This window comes from Physella acuta, unplaced genomic scaffold (assembly GCF_028476545.2).
Source record: "Physella acuta isolate Inbredline_101_S28 unplaced genomic scaffold, ASM2847654v3 ptg000215l, whole genome shotgun sequence".
NCBI lineage: Eukaryota > Metazoa > Mollusca > Gastropoda > Physidae > Physella > Physella acuta.
In genome coordinates, this window is record NW_026731734.1 from 326,322 (window position 1) to 349,090 (window position 22,769).

Sequence of the window (22,769 nt, forward strand, 5' to 3'; positions counted from 1 at the left end):
AAATTATAGCCTATCCTCCGGTAAAAACATCCATAACCGAACTAAAAGCTGAAAAGTGTTACGAAAAAGTTCCGGCTGTTATTAAGTATACAAGTATTCTTGCGCGACAACCATAGTCAGGAGGATTTCGTAGACATGCGCAACAAAAAATAGCGCGTTATCTGTCTATTTTTTTTAAGTGCCAGAAGGGGATCTGTCGTAGTGTCACTCACCATTCCACATCACGGAAAGGGGAGAGAGGAAAACAAAAGTTAACGTTTGCAACTTCTCTACTCACTATAAGACTCCACTCATTTTTTGTGCACGTTTGGAATTATTGACCAGTCGTTGAAATTCCTGCCGACTAGCTGTATTTGCAGATTCTGTTTTGCGAAAAGTTTTTGTCATATTTTCTTAAGGATTGCCTTTGTTTGACGTTTCGCTTCAGAAAAAAATGGTAAGTATTTGTGTGTATTTTGAAACCGTTTGATGGAATATTTAAAAAAAAAATATTTAAATATCGGCTCACTATGCTTGTTGCAGGTGATTTTTTTTTGTTTATGGATATGATGTTAGTTTGCATGTCTATCCAGAAATGAAATACAACTGAAATAAGGCCCTGTTTGTTTGGTCTGTTAGCAGGTCGTATATCCTTGACTTATCCTTACTATATTTAGTAAAGTGTTGTGAAAAGTCGACTTAGGTATTTGTCTTCAAACTATATTTTTTTTCTGAAAGACATTACAAACTGTATCACATCAAATGTGTATTTACACGCATTAATGGTTTAATGTTGTTTATTCTGTATATATTTTGTGTCTATTCACTGCATTAGCTTACATGTAATTTCTGTTTTGATTATATTTGTTAAACGACATACAGTGACGTCAGTTTTGTGTAAACAACTCATAAACCTATGCTTGTATTTTGTTTCTAATTCCCTCACTACAATGTCCTGTCATTGATTTCTATATAGCTTGCTGAGCACTAAACACGCTCACTGCTAGTGGTCTGGTCAGTAGCAGGGGGTGGAATTAGATCGTTGTCAGTTGTCAGTGGATTTAGCTTGATGTCAGTTGTCAGTGCATTTGGCATGATGTCAGTAGTTAGTGCATTTGGCATGATGTCAGTAGCAGGGGCGAAGTGAGCTTGATGTCAATATGAAGGGGATTTAGCGTGATTGTCAGTAGGCTATGATGGAATTAACTCCGTGATACGTAGGCAGCGGTAAAGTGAATTGCGATATTAGGCTACAAAAGAAGATGCAAGTAAATTCAAGTAAATCCCAATTTCTGACCCAGCGCTCCATTGGGCAGAAGTAGAGTTAGCACAAGCCTCAACCGACTTCACTTTCCCCGACTTGAGCTGGGTACCCCACTAGAGCTGGGCGGACTCTGTGAACAACCAACAGACACGAATCCAAAAACCGAACCCAAAATTGTCAGGGTTGGCAACTGTGAGTCCATGTCAGCAGCCAGAACCTCGCCCTACCCTCCCCCACCCCACTCCCTTAACCCGCTGCAGTCGGTTGGAAGTCCACACGACATAGCAGGCAAACATAGTCCAAATCAAAGGATTTTTTGTTTTGATTCGTTTTGTTTGATAATCTGATGAAATGGAAAAATATTATCAATTGACTGTCTTGGCGTGAATTGGACTTGAACTCGCACCAATGAACAAACGTCACTTAATAACCTATAGCTTTAACTAGCCAATGTGATTTAATCCTCTTGTGTATTGCCTGCGTCCATAATTGTGAACAACTGATAAAAAACAATGCCTTGATCCATCCTAATCGATATTGTAACATATCGGTGTGTAATTACAGTTGCGTGTTATATGTATCATGTATGTAATAGATCTGTACATTACGACATTGAAACATAGCTCATACAACAAAACCAGTGCTGTAGATTAACTGAAGATGCGGAGTTGGGGGAGAGAGATGGTGGGGCATTAAATGGTATGAATTATTGATGAATGGAATATGGGGGTCGCAGTCCTGGTATTCAGTGCGAATGGGGAGAAAGTGGGGGGGGGGGGGAGGGGGGTGTTTTTTGTTGGCCTGGTGGAACAAAGCATCGCATTAGGACTTTTTTGCTGTTCTTGGTTCATATAATGTTATTTTAGCAGAGGATATGTGTACGGCTTGCTGATATCCCTGTTGATGTCACTGTTGATACCATTGTTTATACGTGTGTTTTTAGCCACTGCTAATTTGTTGATGTCCCTGTTGATACCATTGTTGATACGTGTGTTTTTATCCACTGCTGACTCGTTGATGTCCCTGTTGATCATTATTGAAACGCGGTTTTTTAGCCAATGCTGATACGCATTTTGATGCCACTAAATGCCTTTGTTGCTACCCCATGCACATTTAGATACCCTTGTTGGAACCCTGTTGATACCCTTGTTGTTACACCCCCCCCCCGTTAATAACCCTGTTGAAACTAGTGTTGTTACCCCTGTTGATATGCCTGTTGTTAGCCTTTTTTTCCTGTATCTCTCAGCGTGAGTGCATGTGAGTCCACATTGGTCAGGCCGGCTATTCTGTGTAAATTCAATGTCTTGATTGCGGGGAATCATTGTTATGGTACCTCATGTTACTATCCCCGTTGATGCCCGTGTTGTTAACATATTTGATACCTCTGTCATTATCTATGTTATGCAATCTGTCGAATACCCTATAGTTACCTGTGATTTTCTCATGTCTATTTCAGCGTGAGTGCATTAGCGTCCACATCGGTCAGGCCGGCGTGCAGATTGGCAACTCGTGCTGGGAGCTGTACTGTCTGGAACATGGCATACAGGTAGATAAGGCGGTTATACGTCACGTGGTATACAGGTTAGGGGGGTGTTACGTCAAGTGGTATGCAGGTAGGGGGTGTTACGTAACATACAGGTAGGGGGAGGTGTTCTACGTCACATGGCACACAGTTAGGGTGGTTCTACGTCATGTGATATGCGGGTAGGGGTTCTACGTCACAAGGTATACGGGTAGGATGTGTCTACGTCACGTTGTATACAGGTAGGGCGGTGTTACGTAACATTTAGGTAGGAAGGTCTACGTCACACATCATACAGGTAGGGGGAAGGTGGAGGTTTAGGTCACATGACGTACAGGTAGGGGGAGGTCTACGTCACATAGTATACAGGTAGGTAGGTTCTTAGTTACATGGCGTACAGAATTATTTTATTTACTAGCACTGTCGCAGATCGTTGACAGGAAATTAGCAGGCACCATCCTATATTTTGATACGTTGCTAAGATAAGAGAATATTGAGCATAACTTCTATGTGGATAGATCATTTTTACATTTCAAATAGAACCTTAAGTGATCTCTCCCTACGGACAGAACCTTACTGATCGAACATTGATCCCTCCTAAAGGACAGACCCCTATCTAATCGAACATTGATCCCCCTGAAGGACAGACCCCCATCTAATCGAACATTGACTGATCACGTGATCTCCTTCCCCAGCCGGACGGCCAGATGCCATCAGACAAGTCGTTTGGTGGAGGCGATGACTCGTTCAACACGTTCTTCAGTGAAACCGGATCCGGCAAACACGTACCGAGAGCCGTGTTTGTGGACCTGGAGCCCACGGTTGTTGGTGAGTACCCACTTGACTATTGACACGGTTGTTGTTGAGTACCCACTTGACTATTGACACGGTTGTAGGTGAGTACCCACTTGACTATTGACACGGTTGTTGAACCCACGTGATTAGTGACACGGTTGTTGGTGAGTACCCACGTGACTTGTAGCACGGTTGTTGGTGAACCCGTGTGATCAGTGGCACGGTTGTAGGTGAGTACCCACTTGACTTTTGACACGGTTGTTGTACCCATGTGATTAGTGACACGGTTGTTGGTGAGTACCCGTGTGATCAGTGGCACGGTTGTTGTACCCACGTGATCAGTGGCACGGTTGTTGTACCCACGTGACAAATAGCACGGTTAGTGACTACCCACGTGACTAGTACCACGGTTGTTGTACCCACATGATTAGTAACACGGTTGTAGGTGAGTACTCCGATAAGTAGCAATCGAGTCTACAGCTAAGTAGCTCTTATTGAATAAGCTACAAAGTCAGACAGATGTTATATCATTACATTCACGATAAAACTTAAATTTTTTGTAAAGGTGCAATAACATTACTTCAGCGTCATAATGTAGGGGGGGAGGGGTAGTGTGGACCAGTGGCGTAGCCAGGATCGTCTCAAGGGGGGGGATTCCAATTTTTACCCGGGGACGAACTTTCGATTTGCACACCCCCCTAAACTTTCGATTTGCACACCCCCCCCCTCAAACTTTCGATTTACACCCCACCCCTCATACTTTATATATCTATACCGAGGGGTCTATGGGGGGTTGTGACCCCCCCTAACCCCCCCCCCCTGCCTACGCCACTGGTGTGGACTCCATAGTTTGACACTATTCACTCAAAAGGTGGCACTAAAAAAAAACATTGCAATCTTTAATTTTAAATTTTAAAAATCTACTTTATCTAGTGATTTCAAAATATATTATACATCTTTACTTAATTTTTACTATTGTTAATTATCACTATTATCTACATAACTATAAACACTATGTGATTAGCTCTGTAAAGGAATGACTCCTAATTAAATCTTCTTGAAGAAGTTTGGAGTGATACCCTAAGTTAGAACTATGTGAGCCACTGACTTAGAGCCTATTGTTATTGATTTTTGAACAGCCATCTAATACACTAGATGTTGAATAAATTACCTCTACAAATATATTTTAGGCAAAAAAAGAAGCGTATAACACTATACAAAAATCTAATTTATTCGAATCAAACCCTGCATGTAGATTGTTTTCTGAAAACGTAAATTTAAAATGTTGCTGTGCTGTGTCCGGTAGATGAGGTGAGGAATGGGACGTACCGTCAGCTGTTTCATCCCGAGCAACTTCTCACCGGCAAGGAAGATGCCGCCAACAACTACGCCAGGGGCCACTACACCATCGGCAAGGTTTGTATTGCCCAGTTGTCTGCCTTAGTTTAATATGGTAGCTCTTTTAGGACTACGATCAGTCAGTTGTTTTGTTAGAGGCTTCTTGTTTAGACAATACCAGTAGGGTGCTGGGCCATTAACACTGTGTCTATTTAGTTTCTGTATCCTATGTTGACCAACTAAGTTTGGAAATATTCTTGTTGAATTGCCAACAGGAAAAAGTTGATCAAAAGTTCAGTAAATGTTCGTTCGTGATTTTTTGAAGAAATAAAATCGACTCTCATGAACAGGACTAAGTTGACATCGAATAGACCTATTTTATACTCTTGCTGATGATGGAACTAAACAGGTGTCCGGTCAAAAACCCCCTGGACAAAAACCCCCCGCGACATAAACCCCCTGGACAAAAACCCCCCGCGATATAAACCCCCCGGATAATAACCCCCGGGCTGAGGTTTATATAAAGAAAAAATAACGATGATGTGAACCAAGAAATTTTTAAAAAATTACATTAAATTAATTTAATTTTTTTACGACTAAGAAAATAGTTTCTACCTAAAAAAATGCTTTTCGAAATCAAGGAGTGACCTTAGTTGTATTTGATCAAAGATCGGGCACCGACAACACCTTAGATATAGGTCATCCACATGTGGGAGCCGTGCGGATCAAAGCAACACATTCTTAACAATTCAAAAGATGTGAGGGATTCACCGGCGGAAGCTTGGTTCATCTCCACCTTGGCATACAGAACCATGGTATAAATATAAAATCAAATTTATTTCTCGACAAATCGTATATTTTCTGAAATGGAGTTTGTTCAATCCAATAAAGGAAATTTAAAGGTGATTTTTGAAGGCTATGTTTATGTCAAGCAAAAAGATCTGGCGAACGGCGTTGTGTCATTTGAGTGTTCCAAAAGACGCAACAAGGCAGAATGCAAAGCAAAAATAAAGATTCATGGTGAACAGCTTGTTGGACGATGTAATGAACATTCGCATGGACCAGATCCATCTGGTTTATGGATGGTACATTCAAAACAGCTCCTGCATTGTTTTCACAACTGTACACAGTCCATGCATTGGTCAATGGACGCACTGTTCCATGTGTTTATGCCTTGCTTCAAAACAAAACACAGGAAACATACACAGCACTCTTACAGCAGCTAACGGTCTTAAACACAAACCTGCAACCAATTTCTATTATGATTGACTTTGAAATGGCTGTGATAAAAAGTGTTGAAAGGGTATTTCCAGAGTGTGAGGTAAAAGGATGTTTCTTCCATCTTAGCCAAAATATATACAGAAAAATTCAGAACTCTGGCCTTCAACAACTCTACCAAGTTGATAGTGAATTTGCTCTCTAGCTCAGAATGCTACCTGCGTTAGCCTTTGTTCCCATCGAACACATGAGTTATGCCTTTGAAAAATTATTGGAAATTTTCCCCCAAGAAGCAATGCCGATTGCAGACTACTTTGAGGACTACTATATTGGCAGACCACAACGTCGAGGTCGAAGACAACCTATGTTTCCACTTGACACGTGGAACATGCACACACGTGCAGAAGACCATATGCCAAAAACAAACAACTCAGTTGAAGGCTGGCACAGAAGTTTTCAGTCGCATATGGGATGTTGCCACCCAAATATTTGGAAATTTATTGACTTTATTAAAAAGGAACAATCTCTCCAAGACAGAAAAAAAAATATATTGATAGCAGCTCTCGAATTTTAACTGTTGTTAAAAATTTTAATGAGTCCACCATTATTGAGTATTTGCGAGGCATCGCTCACAATCTGTCTTTTTAAAGTTATAATAAAAATAAAAGTTTTTTCCTAATGTTTGTTTTGTATTTTTATATTAATTTTGTTTCTCGTCATCTTTGGTTTTTCCTTATATAAACCTCCATTGGGGGGGGGGGGGGGGGTTTGTCCAGGGGGTTTATATCGCGGGGGGTTTTTGTCCAGGGGGTTTATATCGCGGGGGGTTTGTGTCCAGGGGGTTTATGTCGCAGGGGATTTTGTCCAGGGGGTTTATGTCGGGGGGTTTATGTCCAGGGGGTTTATGTCCAGGGGGTTTTTGACCGGGAGCCAACTAAACAAAACTTTACAGATTTTCAGTTAGAATTTTGACGTACTCAAATTGTATGAAACTGTTTCATCAAAATGTAACAAAAATTTTAATTTTATACCTGCTGATTCATCAGAATCTAACACTAAATGTATATCTATGATATGTCTGTGGGTAGATTCATCAGAATCGAATACTATATGTGTGTCTATGCTGACTATATAGACATCTTTTCAGAATCTAAAACTAAATGTATATCTATCCTGACTCTGAAGACATCGTTTCATAAGAATCTAACACTATAAGTATATCTATGATGTGTCTGTAGACATCGTTTTATCAGAATCTAACACTAAATGTTTATCTATGCTGATTCTGTAGGAGATCGTGGACCTGGTCCAGGACAAGATCAGGAAACTGGCAGAGATGTGCACGGGACTGCAGGGTTTCTTGTTGTTCCACAGTTTTGGTGGGGGCACGGGTTCAGGGTTCACCTCCCTGCTCATGGAGAAACTCAGTGTGGACTACGGGAAGAAATCGAAACTCGAATTTTCTATCTACCCAGCGCCGCAGGTAAAGTATATTTACAATAGAATTAAAAATTGGAAATATTTTTTGTCTCAATTTGAGGAAGTAACTGGAATTAAGGTAAATATACTCGCTACTGTTAGTTTTTGTTTTTTTTTAAATTAATTTTCTATCGTTAAAATTTAAAAATAAAGATTTTTACTTATGACATTTAAATGCTAATCTCTAAATAAAATTCTCTAAATATTAAACCCAATAGTAGGTTGAAAGAAACTAAAAGTAAGAGAAAATTAATTAAAGAAAAAAGATTTTTTAATCATTTCATGTGCGCTAAGTTTCACTGTAGGCCTACTAATAAATCCTCCACTTCAGTAATAAAGGAACAAATAACCAAGCTATTACCAAGCATTAGTTCTTAACACATGAACTTAAATGTGTCGAGCCCAGAAACAAGACCCCCCCCCCCCCCGCGACCCACATCTTGTATATCACCTGTCATGACCCTTGACCCCTGCAGGTGTCCACTGCTGTGGTCGAACCCTACAACTCCATCCTCACCACCCACACCACACTGGAACACTCGGACTGCGCCTTCATGGTTGACAACGAGGCCATCTACGACATCTGCCGGCGTAACCTTGACATTGGGAGGCCGTCGTACACCAACCTGAACCGCCTGATTGGTCAGATCGTGTCGTCCATCACCGCGTCACTGAGGTTTGATGGTGCCCTCAACGTTGACCTCACGGAGTTCCAAGTAATTTGTTGTCATTTGATCACTGAGATAGTAGAAGTTTTATTTCGTTGATTAGAAAAACCTTATTGAAAAGGTGTTTTTGTAGTCAATTATCTACAAAGACTACACATATTATATATGAAACTTAGGTTTCTGCATATATTTGATAGATGACCCTTAGATTTTGCATACATTTGATAGATGACCCTTAGGTTTTTTCATACATTTAATTGATGACCCTTTGGTTTCTGCATATATTTGATAGATGACCCTTAGGTATCTGAACATATTATATAACACTAAATTAAAATACTTTATCATCTACTCATAATACTGTTATATTGGTAACACACCCATTTTGAAATTTTAAAAAAGTTTATGATTTCACACTAGACAAGACATTAGAAATAACGACAACGTTTTACCTCCCAGACCAATATGCCCTAATAACGTTTCTCCCTCCCCAGACCAACCTGGTGCCCTAACATTTCTCCCTCCCTCCCCAGACCAACCTTGTGCCCTAACATTTCTCCCTCCCTCCCTAGACCAACCTTGTGCCCTAACATTTCTCCCTCCCTCCCTAGACCAACCTTGTGCCCTAACATTTCTCCCTCCCTCCCTAGACCAACCTTGTGCCCTAACATTTCTCCCTCCCTCCCTAGACCAACCTTGTGCCCTAACATTTCTCCCTCCCTCCCTAGACCAACCTTGTGCCCTAACATTTCTCCCTCCCTCCCTAGACCAACCTTGTGCCCTAACATTTCTCCCTCCCTCCCTAGACCAACCTTGTGCCCTAACATTTCTCCCTCCCTAGACCAACCTTGTGCCCTAACATTTCTCCCTCCCTCCCTAGACCAACCTTGTGCCCTAACATTTCTCCCTCCCTCCCTAGACCAACCTTGTGCCCTAACGACATTTCTCCCTCCCTCCCCAGACCAACCTTGTGCCCTAACATTTCTCCCTCCCTCCCTAGACCAAGGTGCCCTAACGACGTTTCTCCCTCCCCCAGACCAACCTTGTGCCCTAACGACATTTCTCCCTCCCTCCCCAGACCAACCTTGTGCCCTAACATTTCTCCCTCCCTCCCTAGACCAAGGTGCCCTAACGACGTTTCTCCCTCCCCCAGACCAACCTTGTGCCCTAACGACATTTCTCCCTCCCTCCCCAGACCAACCTGGTGCCCTAACGAAATTTCTCCCTCCCTCCCCAGACCAACCTTGTGCCCTAATGACGTTTCTCCCTCCCCAGACCAACCTGGTGCCCTAACGAAATTTCTCCCTCCCTCCCCAGACCAACCTTGTGCCCTAATGACGTTTCTCCCTCCCCAGACCAACCTGGCGCCCTAACATTTCTCCCTCCCTCCCCAGACCAACCTGGTGCCCTAACAAAATTTCTCCCTCCCCAGACTAACCTGGTGCCCTACCCGAGGATCCACTTCCCCCTGGCTACCTACGCGCCGGTCATCTCGTCAGACAAAGCGTGCCACGAGCAGCTAACAGTGGCCGAGATCACCAACGCTTGCTTTGAGCCGGCCAACCAGATGGTCAAGTGTAACCCTATGCAAGGTGTGTACGACAACCGATGTAGACAGCTACATGAGTGTTTGGATAAAAATGGACTCCCATCCCATAACCTGCATCACAGTGAACTGTACTGTACAGTACAGCATTAAATCCAAACTCCTGAGCACCCTCCCCCCCCCCCCCCAAAAAAAAAACAGGACTGAGTTTCTTTCAGACATCTCTTCGGGTGGACACAACCCTCCCTCTCCCGAAAAAATTAGAAAAATATATAATCTATATAGAAAATATATATTATCAGTGTCCCCACTCCCCCCTCCCCTCTGAAATTTTAGTTCGCCCCAACCCCTGGAGAAAAAAAAGTCTCAAAGAAACACTAAGCCCGACCTGTACTCTCTTACCTTAAAAACGAGCCCCCACCCTACTTAACATCCCCCCCTTCGCCCCCCCCCCCCCTCCATTTAACAGTTAAAAAATTCAAATGCTTGACTGTTCTTGTGTAGGCAAATACATGGCCTGCTGTCTGCTGTACAGAGGAGATGTGGTTCCTAAAGATGTCAACGTTGCCATAGCAACCATCAAAACAAAGCGGACCATTCAGTTTGTCGACTGGTGCCCGACAGGATTCAAGGTACATCTATGGTTTTCCCCATCAACTTTAACGTCTTCTTTCTTAATTTACGATACTGAAGAGGATTAATTTATGATACTGAAGAGAATATCCCCCAGAGCAATTAAGTATCACGTGTCAACATGATACGCGCCACGTGACCATGTTTGTTGACTCAAATTTCAGTCTGCTTTTCTGTCTGGATTTGCCCTATAGCCTTCGTCCACCAAATAACAACTTGTAACTTCTGCAAGGCTGTAGTTTTTATATCTTGTAGTTTTCTCTCCTAGATGAGTTGTTTTCCCCAGCAAACAGTGCTGATCTGCCCTCGTAACTCGGGACGTTTGGAGTTATGAGTCAATCGTACTCCAAAAAAACCGCCTCTCCAGAGTTAGGTCCATTGTTAGGATTATTAGTGTACGGGGTGATCCCGTACTAATTTTTAAAAATTTAGGTTGAGGATAATATTTTATAAGGGTTGTCGACATTGGGGGGGGGGGGGGGGATGTTGGGGTTGGGGTCGATTTCATGATCTATTATGTTATATTTGGTTGGTATAGAGAAATGGTGTGTGTCATAGTGCTTGATTTTCCTTATGTTTGAAAACTTTCTGCTTTTGGAATTGTTGGGTCAATACAATTGTTGGGGAGGGTTATATGAGAGATGTTATATAATATTACGGGTGGTAGTGTATGGAGATGCTATATGTCATATGGAGTAGATGTGGGTTATAATACGCACCATTTTCTATACAGTCATATAGAGTAGATGTGGGTTATATGCACCATTCTCTATGTCTATCACAGGTCGGCATCAACTACCAGCCCCCCACTGTGGTCCCTGGAGGGGACCTGGCCAAGGTGCAGCGCGCTGTTTGCATGCTGAGTAACACAACCGCCGTGGCTGAAGCCTGGGCTAGACTGGACCACAAGTTTGACCTGATGTACGCCAAGCGAGCTTTCGTCCACTGGTCAGTCGTTATTTTTTTTATTCATATTTTTTAAATATTAATTCTTTTTGTGAAATATTTTCATATATATATATATATATATATATATATATATATATATATATATATATATATATATATATATATATATATATATATATATATATATAAGAGGGATTTTTGCAACAGGTATGTGGGCGAGGGCATGGAGGAGGGCGAGTTCGCCGAGGCTCGCGAGGACTTGGCTGCTCTCGAGAAAGATTACGAAGAGGTGGGTGTCGACTCCATAGGCGAGAACGCCGAAGACGGTGAAGGGGGCGACGACTTTTAACACCCACCCTGCGTGTCAGATACACCTGTAGCAGTATTTTGATGTGACACTAGCCGGGGACTAGACAAATCAAAGATGTAAGAACGACAACTAGAGTCTAGGGGGAGTAACTCGGCTGATTGGTGTGAAATTTATAATCTACCTGTGTCGTTTAAACATTTTTTAAACGAGATTTTCAATGATAATAATGATTAATATATGGAAATAATAATTTTGATCGTATTTTTTTATATTAAAATCGATGTTAAATCCTTAATTAAAAGATTAATTTCCCAGCATACTGTTAGGAAAAGCAGTGAAGCCCTCTCTATGCCATAAGAATAGTTTTTTTTTTGTCCCTCTTTATTGGCAGCACAGGTTTTATTTGGTCAAAATTCCGCTAAAGAGAACTGAAACTAGTTCACGTTCTGCAGTATTTCGCCAGAAAAATCATTTCATCTTTCATGTCAAAAATTTTTTATAACAACATTTTGTGATCATTTTGTACTTGCCTTGAGATGTGTTCATTTTTTTAAAAAATAAATCAACATAGAAACACAGCGTTTTTATTTGTATGTCTGTGTGTATGTCATATAATCATAGTACCAATGTACTTTCATAGCGCAGTATTTCTTTCATCATTTATATAGAAAATACATACTTTAACCTGTGTCCGCCCATAGAAAAAGTCTGAAAGAAACACTGTTTATAGCGTTTCGTTCTTAAATACCCAGAACTATCTGATGTGTTAAGCAACTAAAGAACATTAAAATAAGATAAAATAAACAATATAGTTTTTTTTAATAAATAAATACAAATTAAAACATCGATTTAAAAACTTGGGTATCAAGTTTATTCTTAATTTTGACAACAAAATGTATTGTAAAAATAAAAATATGTATTAAAGATCTGAAGACGAGTCTAAAACCTTTTTAGATTAAAGCGCATTCTGGGTTTTAGCACATGTTCCGCCACTTTGTGCTTCACATTTCACATTTATACAACTCAAACACACGAAATAAAATAAGCAATTCTTTTAAGAACCTTTTTTTAAGTCACAAAGGTAAAAAGATATTCACAAAAGAAAAATTAAAATATACATAGTTCGATGATCCTGCTAACGATATGTATACAGCCATTGAATTCACGAATTATCTGCCTACTTTTTTAAGTCGTTTACATAAATTCTAAAAAAAAAAAAATCAGAATAAGATAATTATTTTTAGTACTATTTTATCAAACCACAAACGAATTTTTTTTTTTTTATAAAACCAAATTCCTTTGAAATAAATGAAATTCCTATAATTAAATGAATATGGCTTATGAATTCACCCACTGATCTGGCCACTTTTTGAGTCATTCGGGCAGTAAAGGACATGTTGCTCAAACTCTGGCCCGATGCGAAACAGTCCTTGACACGACGAGCAGGGCAAACAGCCGTGTATGTTCTTCAGATGGCGCTTCACCTTACCCTTCTGTGTGAAAGTCGTGTCGCAGATCGGGCACATGAACTTCTGACCAGTGTGATGCAGTTTGTGGTGGTTCAGACCGGAAATGCTCAAGAATCCCTTCCCGCACACCCGGCACTGGAACGGCTTCTCCTCCGCGCCGTGGATCTCAGCAACATGCTTGCTCAGCAGAGCGGCGGGCAAGACAACTCTGCAGTGTGGGCACGTGTGGTTGCCTGCACGTGCCGAGCTGCTGTAGAGCCTCGCGCGCTCGCCGCCCCGTGCCTGGTTCCGGGATAAGCTAGAAGCTGCAAAAGGTGAAAAAGTCGATTCATGAATTGTTTCTTCCGAGCCTCGAGAGTAAATCTCTGTGGAATAAAAGGGTTTGCAGACTGTCAAGTATGCACTCATCGTTTAGAACAAGAAATAATTACACACGTTGTCTAAACAAGCAAAATCATGAAGCTGTGTCAAAAGCCTAATATATTATATATGATGATTCTCTCCATACAAAATGTGTTCGTAACGGGAACCTCTTCTATTTTGCTTGGTAAAAAGCAGGCTTAAAAATAAAGGAAATGTATTTCTTGGTGAAGATTTTTTTTTTTAATTTTAAAAAATAAAAACAATCTATAAAAAAAATAATAGCACTGACAATAGCAGTATAGAATTTTTTCAAGAACATTTTTTAAAAAGAATGGATTACAAATTAATTAATATTAATATTTAAAACAGTCTTAGTCTTAGTGTTTTCAATAGCAATAACTTTCTGCATATGAAAATGAAAAAAATTCTGTCTAAACACAATGGAGGACGTGCTGGTTGTACTCCTGTCCCAGCTTGAATATCCCCGAACACGTGATACACTGGGCCACCTCGTGCACCTTCTTCAGGTGGGTCCTGACGGAGCTCTTCTGCGACAGCCGCGAGCTGCAGACGGGACACGGGTAGGACCTGCCCTCGTGTGCGTGCATGTGGTACAGCAGGCCCATGGACGTATGGTAGCCCTTGCCGCATATGCTGCAGACGAACGGCAAGCCTCCGGGGTCTTGCCCGGCTGGGCTGAAGGCTTCAGGGTTGACCGGGTGGTGTTTTTTCCTGTGGGCGGAGAGTGCTGTGAGGCTGGGAGATTTAATGGGGCATTGTGAACATTGGAACCAGGGTCCAGCAGGGCGTTTAGGTTTGGTTTGCTTAGGGCGAACAGGTGGTTCTTCCATTGTTTGGGGGGATGAACTGCACGACTGGGCCCAATTTGATAATCCTGAAGAAAGAAAAATGAATTAACCTGACTTTTTGTTTTTACACAATAAAATTTGAAATATTACTAGCCGTTTTTAAACGAAGTTCTTTTTTTTTTCCTTTTTTTTTTCTTTGGTATTCATTATAGTATTATAGGCCTACATGATGCAGTTCTAGATTAAAAACAAATACTTGAAATACAAAAATTAAGTAGGCCTACTTAACAAATGTCCACACACATAACACACATTGAACAACAAAAAGTCTATCTGCTTGGAGTGCAAGACAATATATGCTGATTGTACGAAGGTCCGATTTTAAAGACGAGGGAACAGTTGTTGCACTGCGCCGAATGATGCACGTTCTTCAAATGCTTCTTGATGGTAAACTTCTGCGTGAACTTGGAATCACACACCGGACAGCTGAACGTCTTCCCTTTGTGGGCCTGCATGTGGTGGTTCAGCCCCATCTGGGTGTGGTAGCCCCTCCCACACAGGGAGCAGATGAACGGCAGCTGGTGGCCGTGAGCCTGAGACAGGTGCGACTTGAGTAGCTGTTGGTGCGGCAACACCTGCTCACAGTACTGGCACTGGACAGGTGCTGGAGAGAACTGAACGGGGTAGGGCATGTTAGAGTCGGGGGTGTACGGGGCTAGTGGTGCCTCTGAAGATACACTGGGGTATGGAGCACTAAAGGGTAACATTCTGTTCTGGCGCTGGGAGGAGGATTCTGAAAATAACAAGATACTTTTTTGTAGAGTTATACATCTAGTTATATGACATTCCAGCTTAGAGACAATGTTTTTACTACAGTTCTTTCGTGTTAATTTGAAAGTTATTCGATTTCTTCATGGACTGAGAACTTCCAACAGATTGTAGATTTTGTCTTGGCGAACAATTTGAAACTTTCACTTGTATATAAATACAAATTATTCTGCCATAACTTATTAAATGCTACAGTGACTGACAAAATAGTATACAGTATTACACTAAATAACAGGTGCTTGATAAAATACAGATACACGCTTGATAAAATTGTGTTGCTAAATGTTAATTCTTCTTCTGTTGCCTTGCATCTGCTGATGGAAGCTGTTGACCCTGATCCTCGTGAGTTAGACAGACGTTTTTTTGTCAAGAAATTTTACCAGGCTTTCAACGATAAGCTCATTTACAAAAAGTAATGGTGTATAATCAGTCCGGTTATAATAAATCATTATTTTAAAAAGCAGTTGTAACTGATCAGTGTTTTCTTTTATTTTATTATCCGAAATTAAATTTTTTTTAAATTATTTTTCAAATTACTAAATGTTGAATGTATTGGGAAAAGTCAGCTACCACTAACTTACTACCAATACCAAGAACTAATCTCATTTAAATTTTGTTATAAAAGTACGATCAGTAATTTCCTCAAATTTGAAGCAAGCAAAATCGTATAATGATCATCTAAAATATTGTTCATCGTGTTTGTAGTCTTTTAATGAGTTGGATTTTTGTTTGAATCCTTAGTGCAATAAAATGTCACCAATGTATCTCACACTAAACAGTGGGATAAGTGTGAAAAAGGCTACAGTGCAGCACCACAAACTATTCAAACAATAACAGACAAATGGTTTCATTTCAAACTTTTATTTTGTAACAAGTCTACAATTAAACAAAGTAAACTTAACCAAAAATTAACATGCATCATTATAAACTTTTGCCAGTATGTTTTACTGAATTGGATTAACTGGGTAAGAAAATAAAAAAATACATAAACATGAAATTACCATATTACAGAGATATGCGATGACACCCAAAACCAAAGACTGAGAAAATAGTTTCAGAAAAACAGTAACATTTTTGTTAATTAAGGAGAACCTGTTTTAAGCAGTATGCTTGAAACAATAAAGCAAGTTAGAAATATTGAAAGTGAAAGCATAACAAATAAAACAAGTCAAAATAAATTTTAAAAATAAAAACAAGTTTTTTAAAAGTAAAATGATTCATATGATAAATGGAGTAAATGAATGTGTTAAAAGATCATTACAGTAAAATGTCATCTCTATGACAGAACCTGCATCTTAGGTATATATTTTTATTTACATGATCAGTATAAACATGATGAGTGGATGGGTGATTCTAAAGAAATAAATACAATCATCAACATGTAGGAGATGAAATCTTACCAGACACAGGTAATAAAACATGTAACTATTCTATGTATTCAAACTCACTAGCTGAATGTACCAAAACAGAGAATCACAACAGTAAATTAAATGCTAATAAATACAGTTCATATTAAAACAGATTGTGAACATTCTTCATGTGCCCTTGTAAATGATGTTTGAACTTAAATTTACAGTCACAGACCGTGCAAAGAAATTTTCTCTCTCCATGCGTGGCCATATGAAGGTGGAGGCCACTTCTGGTCTGTAAACCTTTCCCGCAGATTTTGCATTTGAAAGGCAGGAGATGGGGGTGAATGGAGGCAAGGTGGCGGTTGAACATGACGGTGGAGTACAAGACCTGCGGACAGAGCTTGCACTGGACAGGGAACCCCTCAGTGAATGAAAGGGCTGAGCTGGTGGATGCAAAGCTCTGTGTCCTATGCTCATGAGGAAATGTGTGCTGGATTCCTGGAACACAGAAAACCTTTCTAGTTATTGGTACATCAAACATCATCAACAACTACAATCCTTTTTTCCCTACAAGCTCCATTAATTTCACAAACAATTTAACATGTGGATATTATACTCGTCAATAGTATTGAAAGTAGCCATGCATCTGCCACACTGGGCTAGCTTGTGGATGCATCTCATGTGTTTTTTAAGATGATGTTTTAATTTGAACCTTGCCTCACAGATGCCACATATAAACTGTCTACCACGGTGGTTTCTCATATGAAGATGAAAGCTATTTCTAGTGGGGAAATATTTCTGGCAGATATCACAAGAGTATGGCATGGCTTCTGTATGATATTCACACATGTGTAAATGGTATAATTTAACTGACGGTAGTCCCAGTGAACATATATGACACCAAATCATTTGATTCATAGACTCACTAGTGGATGCTTCTGTAAAATTATGGGTGGAATTCTGGATCTGTACTTGATTAACTTTTCTCGACTCTGAAAGGAAATGAGTTCAACGAAATTGATAGCATCTTTATAGATGATGCCTTGAGTGCTAACAAGGAAGATATACATCTACTTTTGCAATCTGTCTGCCTGTAGGTCTAGCTTACATAGGGAATACAGCTTTTTTCTTTAATTAAACAAGTTTAAACATTAAGGCTGCAAGAAGCCAAATGCTGGTTGTAGACGTTGACATCGTGAAATGTACTGAGACATCGGCCACATTGGCTAAGATGGTGGATCCTTTTTGTGTGCTCCTGAAGGTGATGTTTTCGTTTGAATCTTGAGTCGCATATATTACATAAAAACATCCTCCCAGAGTGTGCCTGCATGTGAATCTGATGGCCAGTTTTCGTTTGGAAACCTTTTTGACAGAGTGTACAGAAGAAGGGCAGGTGCTCAGGGTGGGTGTCTGACAAATGACGATGATAGAATTTCACTGATGGGAAGCTTTGAGGGCAGTGTATGCACCACACAGGCTCAACATGTGTAGGCAAACATTTGGGTCCTGTCACTGCAGGGGGTGCAACTCTATGCTTCACTGGGTACTTCCTTCTCCTTTCTGAAACAATGCAATTAATTCTATGTCACTCTTTCAATAGAAAATCATCATCAAATCAATGAATGCACAAAACAAGAAAAACATGTCTATGAATTTGATTAACATTGGGCTAAATGTCTATTGTAGTCTTGAATGTCTTTAAAAGCTGCCAAGCACTTTCCACACATGGAAAGTTTATGAATCCTCTTTAAGTGTGTCTTCAGATGATGCTTTAGCTTGAATTTAAAATCACAATAAGAGCATAGAAATGTTCTTCCATCATGAGACTGCATGTGTGTCTGCTGGCCAGTTTTTGTTTGGAATCCCTTTCCACATGTTGTACACCTGAATGGTAAGGTCTCAGGATGCTGGTCAGAGAGATGTCTGTGATAGAGCTTCAGTGAGGACAACTGTTGAGGGCACACACTGCATTGTACGGCTTCATTAGATACATATTGTGGAGGAGGTATGGTGGGCATGGAAATGGGTGGATGAGGTGAGCTAAATTCTGGATTTCTCTGTCTTTGAGTTGAGGAACTTGGCCCTGAAACAAGTGATTAAATGAAAAATTTCAGCAAACATTTTTACAATTTTAACAGAAAATGACTTGTGAACTAGGTTTGGGACTGAAAAGCATTAGACCTGCACATTGCTAAATGTCTGTTGTATAACTGGACATCATCAAAAGTACTCAAACATTTAGCACACAGAATTAAGTTATGGATTCTGTTTAGATGCGCTTTGAGATGATGCTTCAGCTTGAACTTCATAGTGCAGTGTTTGCAAGAGAACAATCTTCCAGCATGGGCCTGCAGGTGGAATCTCAAGCTTGCATCACTGAGGCAGCCTTTGCCACAGAGCGAGCAACAAAAGGGCAGCATGTGACCATGTTCTAGAGAGATGTGCCTCTTGTAGTTGCTGATGTAAACTTCCTGATGGCAGTATTCACATTCCCTGGTAGCCGCAGAAGGGGCTTGTGGAAACGTGGAACACAGTGAAAGTTTGTGTGGGGCTGGGCTTCCAGAATAGCTCGCCCTTTGATTCACTTGTGTCCTTGTGTGTGTGTTTAAATCTCGATCAAATAAATCGCCTTGGCTCAAACTGGTGTTGAATTCTGAAAAAAAAATTAATTACCTATTTTTAAAGATTTTTAGGGCGAAGTATGCTAAATGTACTTTTTATTTCAATAATAAGCTCCCATCAGCAGTTCTCCAGTGTGCATTTAGTTACAATGGAGTACATGCTGATTGTACTCATCTCCTATTCCAAATACTCCAGAACACACCATGCACTGAGCCAATTTGTGAACTCCTTTCAGGTGCGTTTTTAAATGTACTTTTTGGTTGAATTTACAATCACAAATAGAGCACATAAATTTTCTTCCTGCGTGTGCTTGCATGTGAAGGTTGAACCCTGTTGATGACAAAAATCCTTTGTGGCACACAGTACAGGAGTATGGCTTATCCACAGTGTGAAATTTAGCTATGTGGTTTCTTAATGAGTTCTTAGGTAAGATGTTTGGACAATGGGGGCACTCAACATTAGTGTTGTCCATGGCTGCATAGTCTGGAGGTAAATCCATTGTATCATAAGAAAAGCGGTGGGCAGATAAGTTGACACTATTTTTCTTAAGTCCAGGTTCATGGATATGATATCCTGCAACAAACAAAAACATTTCAAGCCTTTCCTATAAACTGAATGCAGGTACTGACTGAATAGCCATGGAATGATGAGTCAGAAGATGCCATAGTAATATTGGAAAATGTGTCCTACTTTGATATTTATACACGTATGCTCAAGTCCAAATGATCATGTTGCAATAGGCCATTTAAATTACTAAAGTAACTTTATACATAAAACAAACATATTTTTAAAATAATTATGCTATTGTTACATTACATCTTTCTAAAATAATATTTTTTAAACATTAATAGCCCTTGTGAAAAAAAATTTTTTGTAAAAAAAAATTTAATACAATTAAACAGGAAAAAGCACATTAGATTTCTTAATGATTCTGAATTAAATGTTTATTAAATTCATCGCCAAGATTAAATAGCAATGAACAAGTGGGACACTGTGCTAGCTTGTGGACTTTGTTGAGATGACACTTGAGGTGGGCTTTCTGATTGAACTTGGAGTCACAGATAGAACAAATGAATTTCCTTCCTTCGTGAGCCAGTGTATGATGATTTAGACCAGACACGCTGAGAAAACCTTTCCCACAAAGTGAACACTGGAAAGGCATAGTCTCACTGTGAAACTGTGAGATGTGAGCCTTGAGTGCATTAGGTGGTAACTTCTCTTGGCACTGGTAGCAAGAGACTAAAGCACTAGGCTGATTGGGAGCTGCACTAAAACCAGCTGAATATCTTCGTCCAGCTGGGCTCATGAGCTCATTACTTGATGGTGAGACAGAGGAGCTTCCTTGTGCCTGAGGCCATTTCCTTCTTACAGTCTTCCCTGAAAAAACAAAATAATGCACTGTTCATTATGGTAGTTCCCCCATGTGACACACAAATCCCTACTTGTTCTTTTAAACTATTGGCATGAACATGAGTATGGTTAACACAAAGCAGCTGGGTTAAATCAATTTTGTTTGAATGTTTGTTCTAGATCACTGTTTGCACACTGCAAGACGTGTTGGTTAAATTCTGGTCCTGTGGGAAATATGCCGGAGCAGGTGGAACAAGGAGTGCAGCCATGGATGTTCTGCAGGTGTCTTTTGATTTTGCCTTTCTGAGTGAAGCTGGAATCACAAATGGGACACATGAACTTTTTCCCTAGGTGTCTCTCTTGATGAAGACTAAGACCCGTTGAACTGAAAAATCCACGCCCACATTGGTCACACTGAAATATTTTTCTTTGACCATGGAACTCTTCTAAATGTTTTTTCAGCAGAACTGCAGGCATATCTATTTTACACTTAGGACAATGGCTATTCAGTAATGGATCAATATTTACTCTTTCCTCTTGCATATTCTGTTCAGGCATTGAAGTATGATGGCTTTGGTAACAAGATGAATAAGTGGTGTCAATTAATTTTTGTTGGCTTTTGCTGACAGCAGCTTTTCTATTATATTCTGTGGAAAAAAAGGTAAGCAAAACATTCAAGTGCCACACAATCTAGTATTAACGTTAGTGCATTTTTAAACAATGCATATGCTAGCTTTTCATTTTTCATGTAGGTTCGACACAGGACATCAACAGGTTGAAAAGAAATAACCTTTTTCAAAAGTAAAAAAAATATTACAAAAATACAAAGAGTTATTTGAAGTAAAAATAGTAGTAAAAATAGTTCAGGGAGGTATTTTTCCAACATATTCTTTTATGATTCTTTGTCAGTATACAACATACAAAATGATTTTTATCTCCTAAATTAAAGACAAAATTACTAACATACAGGGATGAGCTATGTACATATACTATGTTGTAACAATAGTTATTGTCTAAACCAGACAGTTTTAACCTGCTAACACAAGTGTCTACACAAATCAAAGGCTTACTATATATAATACTTTGTGTGAGCTATTTTCTTATTGGTTGTGATGGTTGCTTTTATCATATACGATTGCATAAACTAGTGTCAAGAAATAGTATCTGTTAACTGCTTGTACAGAATAGCAAAACAACATATTCTAAGGATTGTATAGTTTCTTATGAACTGCCACAATGCAAAACATGTTGATTATAAGCTTCACCAATTCTTATTATTTCCCCACAATTAGAGCACTGTGACAATTTGTGCACAGATTTCATGTGTGTTTTGATAGTGCCCTTTCTTGTAAATTTAGCGTCACAGATTGGACATAAAAATGTCTTTCCTTCATGAACCTCCATATGATGTTTGAGCCCAGTGGAAGTACTGTAAGCTTTCCCACATAGTGTACAACTATACGGCACAGGCTGCTGATGCTGGTGTCGTATGTGGGCAGTCAGAGAGAAAAAATCTTGAAAACACACAGAACTGTGGCACAGATGGCATTGTATGTTCTGATTGGGAGTGGATCCTGTCTGATTGCTCAAGTGACCTCCTCTCTGTAAATGGAATTCTGAATGAGGATTGGATGAGGAGCCCTGCCATTTAGTTTCACTTCTATTCCGGTTCTCTGAAATAAAAATATAAACTATATCTTTCTGGGTTTTTTCTTTGGCTTGACAAGTTGAATAAAGCAATAAAAATTCTTGTTGGTTGCTGGAAAACTTGTTAGATCTACCATTAACAACCAATGAGAATTAAATTAATCATATATATGATACAGAGTTAACATTTGAAGTATTGGGTTGACAGAATAAGATATGTTGGTTGAATTCTGGTCCAATTTTGAAGACTAGAGAACATGTGTTGCATCTTGATGACATGTGGACATTTTTTAAATGTTTTATGACAGAATATTTCTGTGTGAACTTGGAATCACAAACTGGACAGCTAAAAGTTTGTCCTTTATGTCTTTGCATGTGATGATTAAGACCCATTTGTGACAGGTATCCTTTTCCACAGAGAGAGCAAGGATATGGCATCACGTTCCCATGTTCCTGTGATATGTGAGTTTTTAAAATCTGCTGGTCTAGTAAAACTTTGTCACAGTAGGGACATTGCACTACAGATCTTAGCATTCCAGGATAAGGCATGTTTGAGCCATGTGCCACATACGAAGAGGGCAAGGGCATGGACGATGGGGCCGAAACTCTAGCAACATGATTATTTGCACTAAGTGAAAACATTCTGTCGTCCTGTGCAAGTGCTTCTG

The 22,769-nt window shown here is 39.8% G+C and overlaps 2 protein-coding genes across 12 annotated transcripts in view; one reads left to right on the forward strand and one right to left on the reverse strand.

The window, feature by feature from the left end:
• Positions 1–180: 180 nt before the first annotated feature.
• On the forward strand, positions 181–12,230 carry LOC131937619 (tubulin alpha-3 chain). The gene is made up of 10 exons (XM_059295174.1): positions 181–436; positions 2,700–2,789; positions 3,461–3,593; positions 4,867–4,976; positions 7,408–7,599; positions 8,072–8,311; positions 9,696–9,855; positions 10,314–10,441; positions 11,227–11,390; positions 11,559–12,230. The coding sequence occupies exons 1-10, from the start codon at positions 434–436 to the stop codon at positions 11,698–11,700; spliced, it is 1,362 nt and encodes a 453-aa protein (XP_059151157.1). The 5' UTR covers positions 181–433; the 3' UTR covers positions 11,701–12,230.
• A 710-nt stretch (positions 12,231–12,940) lies between these two features.
• Positions 12,941–22,769, reverse strand: part of LOC131937624 (zinc finger and BTB domain-containing protein 17) — a 31,803-nt gene continuing 21,974 nt past the window's right edge. Inside the window, exons 3-4 of one of the 11 annotated variants that reach the window (XM_059295185.1) lie at positions 18,664–19,135; positions 18,398–18,565 (exon numbers count right to left, since the gene is read on the reverse strand). In XM_059295185.1, the coding sequence (XP_059151168.1) occupies positions 18,523–18,565; positions 18,664–19,135 (515 nt within the window). In that variant the 3' untranslated portion in view covers positions 18,398–18,522. The other 10 variants (XM_059295191.1, XM_059295195.1, XM_059295194.1 and 7 more) reach the window with 10 other exon arrangements.

Coding starts and splice junctions, on each gene's coding strand:
- LOC131937619 (XM_059295174.1), top strand. Junction 2,790..3,460: donor GTCTGGAACATGGCATACAG/GTAGATAAGGCG, acceptor CTCCTTCCCCAG/CCGGACGGCCAGATGCCATC. Junction 11,391..11,558: donor AAGCGAGCTTTCGTCCACTG/GTCAGTCGTTAT, acceptor TTTTTGCAACAG/GTATGTGGGCGAGGGCATGG.